The following is a 20446-nucleotide window of genomic DNA, read 5'->3' as shown; positions in this document are numbered from 1 at the left end:
GTAAAACCTGCAGCAATCTCAGTATCCTGTGAAAGGGCTTACAGTACTAACAGCCAAATGTTAAGAGAGGAGGCCCACACACTGTACTGCTCCAGTAAATGCACTTCAATGGTTATATTTTGATCCTGCAGTGGTCCATTGTTAGGCCCTGGACTGGTAAGACAGCACAGTGCATATGAAGGGATTCGTCAGTGCTGAACGCTTATACAAGCCCGAGCAGGAGTGGTGTCTCCTAACATCCGAGCTTTACGGTAATCTGGTGACCAGCCTTGTTTATGCTTCAGCATCTTCCAGCCTTTTTTCTGCACTATCCCATCTGCCACCACCACCCCCCCCACCCCCCCGCACGGGGATGCGGAGAGCATTAAGAAGCCACATGACTACCTCATAAAAGCAGGCAAGTGGAAAATAGCTAGAGCTTGTCATAGTGGTGGTGCAGTCATAGAAGGAAAAATGAGCCTCAGCTTCTGCTTCCTGAGTGTACTGTGTGTGCCTATTTATATGCGTGTGATGGTGTGAGACTGCGTGTGTTCTCCTCTAACCATGTGTGTGCATGTGTGCATGTTCGGGTGACCCGATCGGGCAATACTCACAGAAGAGGGAACACGCATGTTTCTCTGAAATGTATCTTAAAAGGTAACACTGCAGTGACAAAACTCTCTCTTTTTTTTTCCTGGGGCACATCGATGACGAGGACACATTCTGAATTTGTCTCCATGGAGAAATCTCATTCTGTTTGCGATTGAGAATGGGCTGAAAATAGGCTGGAACACCAGCGTTGCAAAGCAGCAGCATCTGTGAGGAGAGTGAGGGGTTGCATGTTGCTCCTAATTGCTCATGTCTCAGCATCTCCCGAAGAGGAAGAGAGCATAAGAGCTAGGTGGGCTTTCTTCAGACGACGGTAACTCCTGCTAATGTCGCTGCCCCTGCCTCTAGCACGAGAGGCCTGAAGCTTTCATCTGCTCATCGGCGCTGTGAACCCGGCCACTTAAATGCAGCGGCCGGCTCCCAGAGCTGCACCTCTGCTGTGCAGAGACAAGTGTCAAGTTTCCAGTTATTGACTGGTCAAATATTTGCTGGATAAGCCGTTAGTGAATCTGCCCCTTGTCATCACTGCATCAGTGGGCCGCAGATTTTTCTTGTCTCCTAAAATAATACCATTTGATTCCTTTCACGCTGTCCAAGTTACAACAGCAGCACAGCAGCCTTTAGTGTCACGCAGTGACTGCAAGAGTCAGAAACAGAGTCCTCTAACTTTAATCGTGGGTGCAGTATTATAAAAGCGCATTCTGTTGGCTTAGTTTTGCAACACGGTGCAGATCGGATCAATGTGGAAGCTGCACCCTGGCAAAAGGAAGTCTGTTTCTTTGCAATGCATGCTGTTGCCAGAGTTATTTTTTCTTAGAACTTCCATAGCGCTCCTTCATGTCAGAGGGAGACATGCTGGCTTCCCACCTGGAGCAAATCATTATTCACACTGTCTGTGCGCAAGCAAGACTGAAATACATGTAAACAGATTATTAGTCTCCCCTAAGGGACGGAAAGGTTAAAAGGCTTATCGAATTGTGTATTGCCAGCTCTCGTAAACTGTTGTGTAGCTTTGAAGCTTCCTACTGTGCTTTAATAGGTCAATTATAACTGTCAGTTATGACTCACTGGGGGCAGCTGTGCCGCTTTTGATAACTATTTGCCTGGTTCTGCAACTATTTCTTGCACAAGCCTACAATTTGACTCACAAACCCCAGTGAGGCAACATGGCCCGAGTCATATTTTATTAGACACATCCTCCAAACACTGATTAGTCAATGTTATTGATGGTCAGCAAAGAATGATTACAGAAGCCGTAACTGAGGTGCAAGTAGTACTCTCATAGGAGGCATGTAAAACAGCAAGTCGTCTCACAATCAACCGCTCGTCAATAATTGCACAGCCTTCTTCCATAAATGTGATTCCTCTGCACTGTCTGCTACTTGGGTGTGGCTAAGTAAAGCCTCTGCTGCTCTATAGAGGCAGGTCTTTCAGTTCACACTGATGGATGGCAGGCATCAGCAGACAACTTAACAGATCTCACACCCTGATTAGCTTGAGATTATGCCACCAGAAATCAGCGCGGCAGCCAGAAATGAATTTCAGGGAGGTCTAGCAAATTTCAAGGTTTTACTAACGTGCGTGATCCAAAGCAAACTAATTTCAAGAGGGTTCAAACCTGTCACCTTACTGCATGGCTATGTACCAGGGTGGTATGTGAGGGAAGGGGGCCCAGAGTTTTTTTAGGACTGATAAATGAATTTTGAAAATTCCTAAGAGGCATGTGCAGGCTTATCTGAGGTGTGGACTGGATGAGGAAAACAGGAAGTGACTGAATCAAGGGAAATTTATCGAATGCACATCCCTGAATGTGCACTAGGACACTCTGTGAGGTGCTGGTTGGATAACGAAAACAGGAAGCGGTTATGGTACCTCTGTGAGGTGTGGGTTGGATAAGGAAAACAGGAAGCGGTTATGGTACCTCTGTGAGGTGTGGGTTGGATGAGGAAAACAGGAAGCGGTTATGGTACCTCTGTGAGGTGCTGGTTGGATGAGGAAAACAGGAAGCGGTTATGGTACCTCTGTGAGGTGTGGGTTGGATGAGGAAAACAGGAAGCGGTTATGGTACCTCTGTGAGGTGTGGGTTGGGGTTGAATCCACACTGGTTGCACACTAGGGACCGGCACTGCGTGCAGTTGTTGCAGTTAGGTGGGTCAGTGGATGCTGTGAGGTCCGTGGTGTTACACACGGGGCACAGCTTGCTTCTCGGCATCGGCGCAATCTGTGGCACGGAGTATGGAGAGGAGGGGGCGCTGCCCCGGTCTGGAGACACAGATGGAGAGCGGCCAGAGCGGCCGGCACCGCTGACATCCACCTGGAGGCTGCGCCTGGAGGCATGCGTGCCGGCACCTGGCTTCTGGCCCGGCCCTTGGGCCTGGCCCTGTGCGGGGGTCTGCTGCCGGGGACTCTCGTGGGTGGCCAAGCGGTAGGGCTCCGCTCGAGCTCCACCCCCTGCTCTGCTGTCACCATAGCCAGGTTGGGTCCCCAGCCTCGATCCAGGCAACTGGTCGGTCTGGTTTTGTCTCCCACCCGGCCTTCAAAACACAGAAGGAAAAGAATCTGTTATCTGGTCCTGCCCAGCTTGGCTCAACAACATCAGGAACGCTGCTTTGCAGTCAGTCTCTACTGATGTGCAGGAACCAATGCGGCCACTAATCACAGCAGGATTTTAGCAAGACTGAAGTAACATAGAGTACATTATGTCTATGTGTACTTTAAAATAAAATTTATTTCATTTAATTTTTAAATAAAATTATGAAGGTAGCACTTTTGAATGCTTGCCAAACGTAAAGAAATCCTGCAGTCATCATTTTCTGTGTTTACTCAGTTAAACATTAGTCACTCATTTCATAATACATTACAATCAAATTAATTAAAATATGGGAGCACTGGAGTATGGATAAGATTATTGCATCAAAGAAATGTGGCTTTGATTCTTATATACCTAAAAACAAAGTACATTTAAACACAAATAATTGCAAACATCATTTTTATTGTTTTTAATGTTGTTACCTTGATTAATTGTGTGGCATCAAAAATATTATTTTCTGACTAAAAAGGTTTGCATCCAGCTAGGGTCTCTACATAATAAATTACCCTTCGAGCACTCATACACACACACACACACACACACACACGCACAATCATCTCACGGAGGTTAATGTGATTAAATATTTCACTGCAGTGAGTCATTTTTCATGTTAAAGAGTGAGCGAAGAATTATACAAAAAGCTGAACATTGTTTTTTAGCACGCTGCTTGATGTTTGTAGTTACTGTCCTTAAGAAACAATGTTCAGAGCAGCCTAGTAAAGGACCCTGTCACCATGTCCCTAACAGCAATAATTAATAATAATAATAATTGATACTTTATTGATCCCCGTGGGGAAATTGTTTTTACGCCTCCCTCAACTTGCTCTTTGTATAATAGCAAATTATAGCAGCACTAAGTTAGCATACATAAGGTAACATCATGATATTTTGCACCAAAAGCTATGATCAGTGGCTGAGTTTACTATTTATAACATAAATGTCCCATAAATGTCAGCCTGTAATCTCACAATGAGGTTCCAGTTAGCTGCACGTAGAACAGCCTGCATGGGGCTTCCATTCTCCCCAACCCAGCACTTCGTTTTCCACCCTGCACAGACCCAAGGCTAGCCGGCCCGCATCCCTGCGGCAGTCAGGCAATCGGCAGGCCAGGCTCACGGCCATCGCACGTAAACCAGGCAGTCCATCCCACACCCACTGCAAGCTGCAAGTGGGACATAGCACCAGTGGGCGATGGCGCACTGAGAATCTGATGCAGCTAGGAGAGCGGTTGGGCGTTGCCTGAGACACACTGTGCTGTGTGCTGCTGACAGAGTGTGTGACCAAAGACACTGGGAATGGTTAAGCATTAATGGTGGAATATATAAGTCTGGCTGGGATTGCTGGACATTCCGGGGTTCTGCTGACATTCCCATACATTTATCAAAATTAGCTATTTTAGACCATCCTAAATCAGACAGTAGTACATTTCTAAATACGGTTTCAATTCTGATAAGCTTTTTAAAAATTTTAAATGATATTTAAATTTACTGTGCTAAACATTAAAAAATATATATATATTTTAAGGCACATAGGAAGTTGTATGCATCAAGATGGGCCTTTTCGTGTATTTTTTCAGTCAGTATTATTATAATCAACCAGTGTAACATAATCTACACACACAACAGAATTAGCAATTCATCAGCAGACAGCAGAGCACATTCATAACAGGCGTGTTAAAAAACAAAAAGGGATAATATTACGCATTTAATGCATTTTTTTTGGAAACTGTAAATGCAGTTTTGTTTAGTTAAGTATTTCAGTGGACAGACATTAATCGAAGGCCAGGTCCTTTTTATTACTCAAGCGTGCTCTGGGCCACTATCACTTCAAGGCCCACAGACTCAACAAACAGCTCAGCACCGCCCTCCGGGAAAAGTCCACCAATGCAAACAGGGAAAGCCTCTCTGCAGCTACAGCACAGAGCCAGCACCCCGCCTCTGAAGGACGGGCGAGCAGGAAACAGCCCACATTTCCCGCAATAATGGATGTCCACAATGTGAGCCACCCAACAGTCCTTTCAGAGTAATGGATGAGAATCATGCATGAAGATTTCATGGTCTAGTTATCATAACAAAATCCACACTTAATGATTTCATCTTGGTTCTGCCTGCATGTCTTGCATCAGCTGACAAACACTATGTCTGTCATTATTATTATTATTATTATTATTATTGTTGTTGTTGTTGTTTTGCTATATACATCATATTTCAAAATATAGCGGTAGATCTTTACCGTGTTCAGTGTTTTATTAACATGTTTGTTTTTGCATGATGGAAAGCACACAGCAGACATAAATGACAGGTGGCAAACAGACATACGCAGAATCAGTCTTAACCAAGAGATTTCGGTCCAAATCACCAGAACTGAAGCTTATCGCTTTGTCAATATTTATTAAAATATGTTGTTATCATCTTATGACTAATAGATTTTTAGCATTCAGTTCAGCATTCAGCAGATTTGTTTGTTCTTCATACCAGTCGTCAGCACTTCTGCTTTGCTGTACACCTTCGCATTTTGCATATTGTTCAGTGCGTTAATATCGTGGAGTAAAACCATATTTATAGCCGGGTAGGTTTATGGTCCTCAGGGTGCACTTACATCCCTAAGCTGCTCGTTATCACTGCCATAGTTCTTCTATGTTTCTCAGGTGATGCGGCCACATTGCTAATTAGTGCCGCGGATACAAATAGCCGGTAACGGAGAACCGGCAGCTACTTAACTACACTCGCCGCGTCTAAAATAGTCGCGAACGAGAGCGAATTTGCATTCGCAAAGAGCTCAGTCCGTGAAAGTCTTTGCTGTACAAGCTTATCTCTGGGAACAGCTCCAATGAACAAGCCAGAACATGCTTGTGAAAATAAATTTGCCAGGCTCTATGTGTTTCATGCATCTAATGCATCTAAAGGTTCCAATGCAAACATCGTTGCTATGACTGTAACATATGGTAAACTGTGAACTGGGAAAAAAAAAAGTAGGGTCCACACAGTAACCTGCTGTTGATAAAGAATTTTTTAACTTGCTAATGAAAATAAAAGGGCGAACCACCAATACGTTCCCGTTATTTCAAAAACTGAAATTATTATTCTGGGCGGCAAAAAGCATTATTTTGCCAGGTGTTCCATATCACAATCATTCTCTTCAGACACCTATTGAAATAAAGGCCCATTGATACCTTTGTCTAGAAAAAAAATGCCGGAAAATAAGACTACTTTTAAAAGGCAGGGGCAGCACCAAACACAGGCTTCTGGCCGAATGTCAGAGCTGTCTTCCGGATACAGTCGACCTCCAGATTCATCCATCATCATGGAATAATTTCAGGTGCTCATACTGACAGGAATGAATGAGTTAAATTGTGGGGAGACCACAAGCAGCGTTATAAGCAGGCAGGTGGACACGCAGCATCTGCTTTGTGACGATACGGTTGAAGCGAAACACACAGTGGGTGCAAAGATATGACCGGGCAGCTCTCTCTGACACCGCGCCCCCCCCCCCCGAGCGGAATGCAAGAACCGAACGCAACGGGAACGAACGCAGGAACGACCTGATGATAAACAGAGTCTGCCGTTTGGGCTGCTCTTCCATGAAACGTGAATCACCAGCGCACCCAAAGGGCAAGGCTGGCATCCAACATTATTTTCTCCTTCGCAAATTAAATTTAACCTTCTTCTGCAGCTTTTGTAGACAATTGGCGGAAGAAAATGGGGGCAGAGCTTACAGTTTTGCACATCCATTACAGACACACACATTCACAGCGGAGGTTACAGCAGAAATTATTATTTTTTTACATTTGTACTTATCTAGGTTAAAACAAAAAATTGACTGCCTGCTTTTTTGTGTACAGGTTTGACACCCCCACCAACCAAAAAAAAAAACCTCAATGTGTTAAGTAAGCAGGATTTAACAAGCCTCTTTGATGTATTGCTAGGCCATGCCAGAGACCTTTAAAAAGTGGGACACCTCTGCACAGCGAGGAACAGTGTGAGAGCTCATCAAAGCCCTTTTACTACCCAGTGGGTGTATTATCACAGCTTCCATAAGATCCTATAAGAAAGCATGATTTTCGAACGTTTAAAAAACGGCCAGGCACACGTGGTCCCTGCCGCAGTCAGTTTGCTCAATTCCAATCTGGTTGATGCAATTTGGATGGCAGAATGGGGGGGGAAAAAATGTTCGTCCTCAGCCAGCGAAAGTGCATCCGACCTCCGGAGCGTGGCCAACAGTCCAAATGGCATTAATCCTGCTGCTGCAGGAGTGCACTGTGGGTTATTGTTAGGTGTAGAAAGCAGAGCTCCACCTGTGCTACGAGTCAAAAAGGAGGCCGGCGTTCACGCTGCACGTTGCCCCGACGATAGCGCAGACGTTTCATAACCATCACGTGGGGGGGGGGTTGTACTTTTAGAAAGCTCTTGAGTGATGGTCGGGGTGCTTCCAAGGGTCATTTAACAGCAGCCTGGGGAATTCTGGTATGCCTGCCTCCTCATTGTCACACTCACTCTCTGCTCATAGGCGAAAGTGAACCGCAGTAATCCCAGCAGGCAAGTGCACTCCTACACACGTGAATTAGATATTACTTATATTTGTTTATGCATAATGAGTCAGTCCCAGGATTACAACATTAAGATACTTCTTACAAAAAAAGTGTTCCTGTAACTCAACAGATCTAGCACTAGGCTAACACAGCACCTGGGTTCAAATCCCCAGAAACACACATAAATTGTAGCCCTTATCTCTACAATAGATCTCTTGGGGCAGTGAGTGGCTCAGCGGAATAAGTCTTTATGCCAGCGATTGGGAGATGGTTTGAGCCCAGGGCAGAGCAGAATAGTCACATGTCAGTGTTTCCCTGAGCAAGTCCCTAAACCCCCAGCTCCCGGGGCGCCACACGCTGGCTGATCCTGTGCTGTGACCCCCAAGCATGGAGAGCAAAATGGGGGAGGCAAAGACAAGCATTCCAATGTCATGCTTGTACAAATGGCAAATACAGGATTCTTTCTTTTGCAAAACAAATTTAATTAAATTTAAAGTTAATTAGTTAAAGTTAATTAGTTAGTGAAGGGATATTATAGTGGAACAATCCAAGAGAGATATTTGAATGAAAGAATTTTTTGAAATTATAAGATAGATTTTCATCCCTCCATTCGCTCATGTTCAATCCACTTTTTCTGCTATTATTAATTATTAATTATTATTGTCATAACAATGGATGGACAAAAACTCTATTAAATAAATGCCAATACTTCATGCCTGAAGCTAAAAATGAATATTGGGGGAGACGTAGGAGGGTTCAGTCCCGTTATTTTACTATTTTACTGGCTATGTGTCTAGTCGGGAGCAAATAAACTTGGAGAGGGCAGGAGGGAGTTCAAACCTGTAATGTTACTACCAGGCTGTATGTCACGAGCAACGTGTGTTGGGCCCTTACTAGTCACCAGGTGGCCAGTTATGTGCACACACTCCCACAGGGGTGCTGTAATTCCACCTGAGCTTGTCGCCAGGGAAAGACAAGAATCAGGATCCAGGTTACTCAGAAAAAATGCTGAATGTATAACATTTTAACACAGTTAAGCAATTAAAATAGCAAAGACTAGGCATAAAAAATAACAGCCAACTTCTTGAACCTTAACACCCATCCATCCATCTATCCAAGTCACTGTGATTCTGATAATAATTGCAGACATAAGGGGAAGTGGAGTAGCACTGTACTGAAGTTCGTCCACTGCTATGTAAACTCCCACATCAGCGTGCAAAGGTCAGTGCCGTGCCTTTACCAGAGAGACTGCATGAAAAACCGGAGGTATTTTATCTGTCTATGAGGGAGGAAGACCAGCTAACATTTTAGTGTATGTAATTTTTTAAATAAAATGTATTTTTTAATTGCCAAGATTGCAGCAGGTTCTTAAAATTTTCACACATTTGGGCTGTCATAACAATGGGAGCCTCTTGTCACAGGGCTGCTGCCATTCAGTTTTGCTTTACAGGGTAAAATCAAGGTTGAGCTTTTAAACTTCAAAGCACCTCATCCAGGTCCCAGCCGTGCCTCCTGTTTCTTCTCCATCACTACACACACATCACTACACACACATCACACACAGCACATTTTTGAACATCCATTTTTCACAGTTCCGGTCCCAGGAACTGCTCTCCATATTGTCTATAGTCACTGCTGAGTTACATACACAGGCATAATAGCATGTTAGCATTTACTGTGAATGGATTCAGTTTCAGTTTTTGGACACAGTCCCCACCTTAGTCTCAGACTTCAAAACATGTTTAGCTTCCTGTGGATACTGGTGTGGTTGCTTGTTGGATTTTGCATCAGATTGCAAAGCACTGAAAATGAGAGGCTCTTTTGAACCACTCTATTTCAAACACGCTACAGCAGAAAAAAACAGCATGCAGTATATCATCCAATTTTTTATGTGATGGCTACTTGTGACAAATGAGATTACTGTATCTGCTTTCCAGAAAATCTGATGATTATACTGGCTAAGATCATTTTTAAGCTTTCATAAAACATATACCTGTGTAGAACTTCCATAAAAACTGGAGTTTTTTTACTGGAGCGTGAAAATTGTGATATATCTTTTACATCATGAATTATGTGTTTAATATCCAAAATTATTCTCAAGCTAAAAACTATTAAGAACACTGGTATAATTAAATATGTGCAGCCTACATGTTCTTTGGTGGTGCCTCTAGAGCCTATCAGAAAGGTTTGTAGCACCTGCCTTTGGTTTGCTTTGTCTGTAATCAAGGTCCACCCATCTGTTCGCTTTGCTTTGCTTATGAAGATGTATACAGCTGTAAGGTGCAGAGAAGCCACATAATAACACTGGCACTTTGCATTAGCGGGCAGACTATCAGCCCCTTTATCCCATCAGGATCTGAGTGCATTTTTGGACAGCACCCGGTACTGAAGTTCATTAATCTCACGCAGTCAGAGGAAGTGCCAAAAGTACAGGCCTCCAGATGAAATATCCTTATGAGCACATTCGCCATCTCATTCATATGTAATGGATACAGCAAAGAGCCAGACACAAACTGCCATTAACAAACTATACCGTACCTTTTTAAATCTTTATATAATAGCACCAGCATTTTGCAATAATCTGACACATTTTGTAATAGACAGCAGGAATGCAATATGTAATATTATTCCCTACATTTTGTTAGAAATTGTTACATATTGTGGTGGTTATTACAAAATGCAGGAGTTGCACTTTTTAATGTTGTAATACAGTGCATTATGTAATAAACAAACAAGATGTATGTCTTCTTCGACACTTTGTTGAGTTATTACATAATGCGTTGTGACAACACTGCTCAACACAGTTTTGTAAAGGTAAGGTGTAGTTTGTTAACGGCAGAAGCACAGAGATGGATAGTTTAGGTTCAGAAAGTGAAATCCCAGACCAAGATTTCATTTCAATCAACCAGTTGAGTGTAAAGAGTCACGGTGGTTGAGTACTCAGCTGCTTGGTTGAAACAAAATCTTGGTCTGGAATTTTACAGGCTTATGCAAATGGAGAAAAAGTGAACATCATGCCTGTCACCCCTGCATCTGCAAATTGTACAGCTCATTTTCTCTCAGGGTGATTACATTTACTACTTTACATTTAATTCTAACTGCTCATCAGCATCTGGTTAGTCTCTGCTTTGGTTTAGCTTTTAGTTTTAGCTTCTGCTTACGCTGAAGCATTTTTAAGATGAAATAAGATGTGTGCAGTTGGTAAAAAAATAACAACAGGAGCTGTCCAGCATTAAATGGGTGATGAGTTCACATACAAAAAGGCTGTTTTACATTCTGTCCCACACATGTAAAACCCATAAGCTGTCATCTCCTTCAGCCCTAGAGGCATGTTAGACACACTCTCTGCATTCTCTAGGACCATCAATCAGCGCCCTACCAAGCCCAGGGGCACTGTAAAGGGTGGAAAGTTAAGGTGATTCTTGGGCCCTATGGGCAACTTGGCAACTCCAGTTACCCGGAGGAAACCCCACGACAAAACAGGGAGAACATGCAAACTCCACACATGGAACCCTGGCAAAGACTTGAGCCCAGGTCCCAGAGGAGGGAGGCAGCAGTACGAACCACCGTACCGCCCCATGAAACATATCATCAGGACAAATTATGGATAGTACAAAATACCAATAAAAAAACAATGATTGAAGATGATGATAACAAACACAATTAGTCAGGCCATCAGTCTACATTCTGTGGGCACAGTCTGCCTCAGGAAGATTCTCACGCGTCTGTTTTGGGCCGGCTCTCGGCCTTCACTCAAAGGTGCCCAGCTGTCTGCCTACCATCCACCATCTGCTCCCCAGGGCTTGGGTGAACTTGCCGGCTGCTAAATCTGATATACTGGAGCTGTCAAAACATTAGATCAAAAAAGGGACCCTTTCAACCATGCTGCTCATTTCCGGGGAGTGAAAGTGAAGTGAATACTGCCAAAGTGCAATATCTGGAAACATATGTACGTATTAAAACCTTGGAATCTGTCCTTGCTGCAAACGAGTTCAAATCCCACGTGGGTTTGGCAATTGTGACAGACAAGTAGGACGTGGGCAGGCAAATAGCAGCATGCTGATTGACCAATGGGTCAGCTTACAGGACATTACGGGACGGGACTGTGCGAGTTTCACACCATCTCAAATTTATAGGTTGGCATGCATGGAAATCTGTAATGTCCATAAGACTTAAACTGATATAGGTAAATAAAAACAAATGTATTATTCACACTGGCAACAGTTTTTTTTATCAATTTTGGCTGTCCATTAATGGGGATGGTGCACAAGTCAATGCATGGTGGTCACTTCCCACAGTAATTGCCAGAATTTATTTTTGCCCAGGGACAATAAGGGAAGGAAAATTAAACTGGCAGCAGAAATTCATCATTTCTTTTTTTATTAGTTATCAGCCTGAAGGAATAAACACATACAGATGAAGAGGGAATGAAATAAATAAAGGCAGTGGTAATTATTTTTTGAAAACGGTTCAGTCCCTTTCGCTTTTCCCCTGCTCAGCTCGGGATTCTTCTCGCTCTTTCAAATCGCATTTGTGCTCAGTTGATAGCAGCAGGATTTGAGCCAAAATCAAAGACAGAGCCAAATAAACTGGGGCCAAAGCTTTTGCATTAAGTTGAGTTCAGCATGTGGATTTTTGCAATTCACAGACAAACTTCTGCAAAACAGAAAGATTACTGGCAAAAAACACAAACATTATATCTGTGATACACAGTTAAATGCACGGGATATGCGCACACCGAGTGGCCTCACGACTCCTGCGTCATGGAGATGATTGTATCGCTGGCTGCGTCTGCGTAGCTCGCATGCTCTCCCCGCGTCAGCATGGCTCTCTTCCAGGAATGCTGCTCTCCTTCCAAAGACCTGCAGTTTGGGCTTGGTGTCTATAAATTGCCCTGATGGTCTCTGCCCTGTGAAGGACCAGCCCCCCCCCATCCAGGGTTTACCATGCCTCCTGCTTCCTGGAATCAAGCCCAGCCTTCAAAGACCTTTCTTCATGAAAACTGTTATGGAAAAATGGCTGGGTAGATATTTCTGATGTGAATTTTTCTGCACTTTACTTGTCTTACAGATAGAGATACCACAAATATATTACGGTAGCTGTAGCATCATTGGCACTGAAGTTCCCGTTCGATACAATGTTCCCTTTAGGCTTGGGTGGAATCTATTTTTTCATACCGTCATACCTTGTAGACTTTTCACACTGGTATACATTATATGGCGGTATATAAAAAACAAACATAATGAATAGGCTACTGTAAACCCCGGAATCAGAGACTGCCTACATGGGCTATCAGTGTGGAAAGTGAGCGCGAGTAAACAAGGAATCAGCTCCTGGCTGAAGCGTTAAAAAGATCTCACCCTTTGCCATTATTGACACCACTGTCACTGCCCGATCTGCAGCTGCCTGCGCACTTCACTGCCTGCGCACTTCACTGCGCGATCTGCAGCTGCCTGCGCACTAGGTTTCACGTATGCCAAGCATGCCCCAGCAGTTTACAGCGCATTCATGACGCATTTTTGCTTTTGCGACATTAACCTGCGTATGTGTCTTTGGGCTTATTTTTTCTATTTAAGTGAGGCTCCAATCGCCGCTAACGCTGTGCATTACAAGACATCGCCTCAGTACAGTATCTCAGTATCAGTGTCATAAAAAGAGAAGAGGAGAATCCATATTTTTTTACGAGATTAAAAATAATACCTTCTGGATTCCTAAATACCAGGGTATACCGCAGTAATGTCAAACCGCCTAAGCCTAGTCCACTTTGATTCAATTATTAAGTTATCGGTACAAAAATGCTGTTTGATGTCATTGCTCCTGGTTGAATATGAGGCAAAAAAAAACTTATGAGGATACTACTAAGATGTTACTCAATAAGACATGAGCACACGTCCTTATTCAGTTTTATTAAATAACAAAGACTAAGGATGCAATATATGTGTCTATAATGGAGTAGAATGATAATTCTTGCCTCATTTTTTAACCTTTTTTTTCTTTATATTTGTGCTTATCCAATTGCACTCTAATAGGAAACAATATTACAGAATGTTATAAAGCCACATAGAGACCAATAATCCAATAAACACACATTTACACAACAGCCATTGGTACAAGACACGCAACTCAGTGGTGCAGAGATATCTTAAAGCTGATCCTTGTCTGTCAGGCTCTAGGCATTCCACGCCTCCTCATATTTCTTACTACACAGGTCAGCTAATCTAAACCATAAATCTTTCCACATGAAGCTCTTCGATAAAACTATTTTTATATTATAGTTTTTATTTTCACTCTCAGAGTTATTTAAAACATGAACCTTCCAGAGCTTAATATAGAATATTTCTGAATCAACTGCAGTTGATGTATTTTCATGAAAAATTCCCATTTTAGCATTAACTCCATCCACTGTAATCATTACTTTCATATTCTGTAAAATGATTGATTGTTTATATTTTTTGCCTATAATCCCAACTTTGCTTTATTGCTTTCTACTTTCCTACATGAAACAAAACTGTGCCAAAATAAAACAAATAAAGTTGTATACCAATATACTCATATATTTCTTGGAGATGCGATCATGTTTCATGAAAAAATTCAAACTTACTGTGCTCTGATACTCTCTTAATTGGAAATATGCATTGAAAACAAGGACAAGATCACCAGGATCACCAGTGAAATTCCAGCTGGTATTTGCCAGATGGTTATGGGTCAATTATGGGTAGCAACTTCAAGCATTCGGAGTACTAGCCTGCCTGTAATGAAAATCAAGACACCCTGAAGCACTTTGTTCCTTTGTCCAACTTTGGCAATCCCAGACAGTGCTAGAAAATGAGAAGAGCTTTTTATATCAAACAGATTTTTGCATAGCCTCAGGCCACGCAAGCCTGTGTTAGGTGGAAATGTGGTGCCAGTTCAATGTCCCAAGGACCAACTGACAAAGATATTTACACCAATTTTCATAATGGGATCCGTTTATTCCAATTCTCTTAGGAGGCTGTCATACTGTTTTTGTCGCGTCTTAATTGATATGGATATTTACAGTTTAAACAGAATTTTTAAACAAGTTTTAAGTGATATAGTAGAGCAAAAATCACAGCAAGGATGTCAGGTGTGTGTGGAATGAACTGCTGAATATACAAAGTGAATGATAAACAAATATTGGCCTCATCAATCACAGCACAAACTAAAAGTCTCCTCTTACTGTAGATCTACATGGTATGGCCCATGTTCCTGACAAAGAGTGAACAGGGAACTTTCTGGAGAAACAAGACAAGATGGTAGCTTCTGTGTGACTTGCCCTTACGTACACAGACACAGACACACACACACACATATACACACAGACACACACACACACACACACATATACACACACAAACACATCACTGCAATCTCCATTCAGTGGGAATTTGGGGAACTGTATACTTCTCCCCCGTCTGTCAGACCATCCATGCAGCAGCTATGTTGGGACAGAACACCCCTCGCCTCGGGCGGCCACTGTTTCTGCACAGGCGCCTGGCCTGATGGACGATGAAGGTCCCCCAAGCTCCGACCACCACACGGTCCAACAAGGTACACAACGTGGCCCAATGGCTTTTGTGTGGTCACTGTGTATGCTGAGAGCCCATCTTCTGATCATTACTCACAAAGCCCTTTTCAATGTGCCATGAGCTGACACTGAAGTGGCAATATAATACAGCTAGGTGACCGTCACATCTCACAGATATTTTGGACAACAAAAAAACACGTGACCAACACCTCACTGCCTCTTAATATCCAGTTGTTACATCTATGATTCTCCCACTCATTATCCCACATACACAACAGAATTTATTTCCATGTTTGCTTTTTCATGCATAGGGATAAAATTTAAATTTTGGCTTAAATTAGCTTAACAGAGCCAGTTATTACATGCAGTGTTTAATAAAAGGATTAATTAGAAATGGAAAATCTGTAAATGAGATGATGGAAGTGAGCAGACTAAATAGGCCAGTAATTATAAATAGCTTTACCTCCAGATCTGTTATTTCAATTTGATTTGAACTTTTTCGTTTAACGGCGACAGCAAACAAAACCTTGCCAACACCGTCCATTATTCCATGGCTGCTGTGGGGTAATTTATTTGGAGACTTAATTAAAGAGTGATCCTGTTTTAAAAGGCAAGCGGGTGATTTCATCAGGGCCTGAGTACTATTACAACCGGGTTAAGTACCACTGTTGAAGCTTCATTAATAAGTGCCAGTACAACATTGTTTGTACACCTGTGAGACAAACTGATGCAGTACTCAGGTAACAAAAGCTGGGTGTCAGATGTTGGTACATTTAGCTGATGTAACGCTGATTTACCTAAGTTACAAACATCATCGTGAGGAGCCCTACTCCAGCCAAGCCTCCTTATAACCTGGTACAAACATGACAGCATTTTCTCAACTCCCTGAGAAGAATTAGAACCGGTGCAGGTCTTGCAGAGAATGAGAAATGTACTTACTTTTCGCCATCTACTGCTCCTTAATTACTAATGAGTATTGAAAACAAAACCACTAGGCCAGTATCTTTGTCGAGAACAGCCTACAGAATAAGAACAATGTGGATACTGTAATAACTGCAATAATGGGGCGTAGCAGTAGCACATTAGCAGTGTTAGCAAAATATCGTGTGAATACCACTTTTATTCTCTTGGTTCTCCATCAAGAATAAATTCATTAACTGATTAACTGAAAAGAGCAAATAATTGCACATATAAAGTTATATAATAAAATATAATAATATTATACAAATGCAAATACAGAACACATAAACTTGATTAATTTAACATTCTTAATTAATATTTTATAAGTATGTATGCATTAGTAATTATTAATTATTGATGTGCATTATTGTGTGCATGAGTGGCAAAAAATGTGATATGGGATTAATACACAAATTATCCAAAAAATGTTTCACAGGAACAAAGCAAATTCTTATGTGCAAGTACAGCTTGACATAACTGTTCTCCTAATTATACATAAACAGCCAAGACATAACAGCATGCCTCATACCTAACAGTTTCTTTTCAAACTTAACGCTCTAGTCTGCGAGACACTGGGACTTTGTGCCATGAGTAAGTGCGAGTGAAAATCTCAGAGTCAGAAGGGGAACAGGACCAGCTCAGAGAGCCATGCAATGCTTTTCAGATAGCAAAGATCTTGGACAGCACTGCCTTGGGGGTTCATGTAAGAGGCTCCACAGTTTCACCTGAACAGGTTTCACTCTTCCATACATACCTATTAATGACCACAAATAAATTACTCACAGTGAGTAGTGAAATGTTTTGAAAATAATTTTATGAAATAATTCATTTAAATTATTGTTATTGTTCTTATTTTAGAATTTTATGAATGCTGAAACTTCAGACTGCATGCTAACTTCACAAATGCTACAAATCGCCACATTACATATTCAGCAGCTCAACAATGACCATTATTCATTCATCGTACAAATTAAAATTGTGTGATTATTTTGCCTCCTTAAATACATGCAAAATATGAAAACATACGAGGTACTAAGTTGACTTTATAGAAAAAAATTCTAATGAATAATTTCTCTGATCAATTCCAAATGTTGTGACTTTAATTACACCAAATTACACTATATGTATAAATGCATCAGTTGTGTTATATTGAGTAAAAGAATATATATAATATACATATGCATTGCAAACAACCAGAATAAATACCACACCTGCAAGCAAACCTTTGATGTGTCAGTCAAGAATAAAGACTTCCAAGTAGTTTAAAAACGATAATTAAAAAAAACATTCATTCATCTAAAAAAAACTGAGCAAGGACACTCCTCTCTTAACTGCATAATTTACAAGCAGGAAATAGACTGGTATCGCATACATGAAGATTGTGGCCTGTGAAGTCACATGATGGCTGACGAAAGGACTGATTGGCTCTATACTGGAGCCACACCCACCACAGACACATAGCGTCTGTATCCATGCTCCTCCTCTGGACCTCCTAACTGTGTTTGACGGTAGTAATATACAGCATTTCTGCAGCAGTCCTATTTATCAAATACTCTGGGCATATTCACGCAAACACATCAGTGTTCAAGCCCCTTTGGTATATTGTATTATTATACTTAAATTATATTTAAGTAAAGTAACATGACATTCAGGTCTGTGTACTAAATAATGTGAATCCTCCGCGAGGTATTATTGTAGCATTTCAATTGCTTGGTGATAAAACTTGACAATTCTTAAAAACAAACAAACAAGGTGAGAAACGGTTCATATCTTTCAGGTTGCTGTTCCTTTAAATTCTACTGCGCTACAAATGGGTTGGCACTGGCAATGCAATGCTCCGCTATGCGGGAACATAGAGGTTCATGAAGACACAGCAGGTTACCATGGCGGCTTTCCCTCAGTGGCTGTTCCTGTCAGCGGGTATCATGCTCCTGAGCCCAATCAGTGCTCCGTTGCACTCGAAAACCGTGGACAATCAGCAGCTGATTACCAAGGGCAGTAGTAAATCATTATTACGTTTTACATCATACGCCACCTTAAGCAACAAAGAGCAGTCTGAACAGAGGAGCACTGCATTTCCTCCCAAAGATCTCATTAAACACCTTGTGAGAATATGATTAAATGAAACAGAAATTTCAGGCAGGAATTCATTATCGCTAAAAATAACACTTATTGTGAACTTCAGCTTGAAATTGTAAAACGTGCATGACAGATTCGTCCCTACAATATGCATTTTTCTATTCATAAATCATTCGTGTAGCAATAGCATGTAGATATCCTGCTAAAAAATAACGGTTAAATACGATGTACCTGAAACTAGCGTTTCAGAGTACGATCGACATCACGGTATTCCTTTGGAGACACACGCCCAGTGTTATCAAACGGAAAGAGAGACGAGGAGGAGCACATATGCCACTGTAGCTGCACGTGATACAATCTCTTCACATGGACTTCTATTACAACACGGTTATTAATATTTAATGCAAACACACCCTTATCCACGTTTATCGTAAAATACAAAAACAAACAGATTATATATACATAAGCGATTCTGTTGCAACGTATTATCATAGCAATCTTATTAAATATTGCGTTTTTGATATTGCAGTTGAAGCAATATTTTCGTCTCGAAACGATTTTTGCTCTCTTTCATTACATTTCTTGATTAAGAGCAATAATATGATCTAAATCATGAACGGACAGATGTAGATTTCATGCAATTTATGCAATTGTTTAAGACGTGGTATTTCCCTATATGCATCAACTAAATTTAAAATAGCGATATTAGCTGAGGCACTTTGCATAATATAGCACCAAAAACGTGTGTTTTACTCTTCCATCTGGCATACGGTGTTATTTTTTCAATACAAGAAACTATGGATGAACTAGTGGACTACATGAATTATTACAGGAACAGAGTAGAGCAATGCAGAATCGTATGATTTACTATACTACTACACACGGCGATTGTCTTTCTAACGTATATCTTTCACAGTGGATATTTTGTATAGAAAAACGTAAGATCCATGTCCGAAACAAAAATCTGATTCCAAAACTGAACGGTATCTTCTATTTTTCATGTTCAGCTGTCATTTTTTTTCAATGACATAGAATAAAACGCGAAGATGAATGACAAAACGCAAGTGTAAGTCATTCATTGAGGAATCCTCAAGCTACCCAACATTTCTATAGCGATTCATCTGCAATTGCGCTATTAAACAGCAAATGTGTCATAATAAATAAATTATATTTTTTGCAACAACGTACTCACACACAGAATCATGAGAAACGAATAAAAATCATCGAAATGAAATCCATTAGAGCGTTAGATTCAGGAATAAATGCATATAAGGCGGCGAGGTGCAACGTCCACCGTTGTACCTGTTTATGCCTGCTCCAGGTCCGGCCGCCACTCCACCCCCAGCTGCAGCACCATTGCTGGGCTTGATGTGCTGTCCAGTGCCCGATGGTGCTGAAATGGTACCCGGACCTCCCGCCATAGGGACAGCGGAGCCTGGTTCCCCAGGTTGTTCTCCTCCCTCGAGGCTGGCTTCGTTCCCCATTGTCTCGGGTAAGGAGACGGTGGAGGGGAATGTTTTTCTGTCAGTTTATTTTATTAAATTTAAAAACTGAGAGGGAACTCAAGGCTGTTCCTCTTCCGCCATCATCACTAGCATCATCCAAGAACCTGAATGGAGCACGCGCACATATCGCCAGAAAGCTGAAAGAGCACGCGCACTGACGCCGGAGTACGTGCGTGCAGCTGATCTCACATATTTCGCACGTGCCTTAAAACCAGGGGTCACACCTGACAGAACTGAGCATCGCCGGGCATTTTGCAATGTACAGTAATCTGCACCGGCTGACCTTAGGGAAATACAGCGTAAATTGATTAAAATGATTTTTAAAAAATAAAAAAAAACTAGAGGCTAGTTGTTAAAAATAGATTTTACATCTAATCAAATCAGTCATATCTAATATATACATTGGCACAATTCTGGTTACTGGTTTACTGTATTGGCCCACTCTCAGGCCACCATGTCCAGCAGCTGGACAACCAGCCCATCATCATTTCCTAGTTACTGTGTTCAATATATAATGTATATGGTATTGATTATTGATGCTTTCTATACATACTCATTTTCAGATATACAACTTAAGTGTGGGGCAAGAAAGAAACCTCAACATTGCTGTATGTGAGAAATTGTGTATGTGAGTAATTGTGGAAAGCACG

At 41.6% G+C, this 20446-nt stretch overlaps 1 protein-coding gene across 4 annotated transcripts in view; it reads right to left on the bottom strand.

Annotated features, from left to right (window-relative positions):
• bsna (bassoon presynaptic cytomatrix protein a) overlaps nucleotides 1-19950 on the bottom strand; it is a 139405-nt gene extending 119455 nt beyond the window's left edge. For all 4 annotated transcript variants that reach the window (XM_072713119.1, XM_072713120.1, XM_072713122.1 and 1 more), the window contains exons 1-2: nucleotides 19594-19950; nucleotides 2657-3122 (exon numbers count right to left, since the gene is read on the bottom strand). In XM_072713119.1, the coding sequence (XP_072569220.1) occupies nucleotides 2657-3122; nucleotides 19594-19775 (648 nt within the window). In that variant the 5' untranslated portion in view covers nucleotides 19776-19950. The remainder of the gene's footprint in view (nucleotides 1-2656; nucleotides 3123-19593) is intronic.
• Nucleotides 19951-20446: the final 496 nt, after the last annotated feature.

Source organism: Paramormyrops kingsleyae, chromosome 6 (assembly GCF_048594095.1).
Source record: "Paramormyrops kingsleyae isolate MSU_618 chromosome 6, PKINGS_0.4, whole genome shotgun sequence".
Classification (NCBI taxonomy): domain Eukaryota; kingdom Metazoa; phylum Chordata; class Actinopteri; order Osteoglossiformes; family Mormyridae; genus Paramormyrops; species Paramormyrops kingsleyae.
Note: the sequence above shows the minus strand (reverse complement) of the source record. Positions and strands in the feature narration are given on the sequence as shown.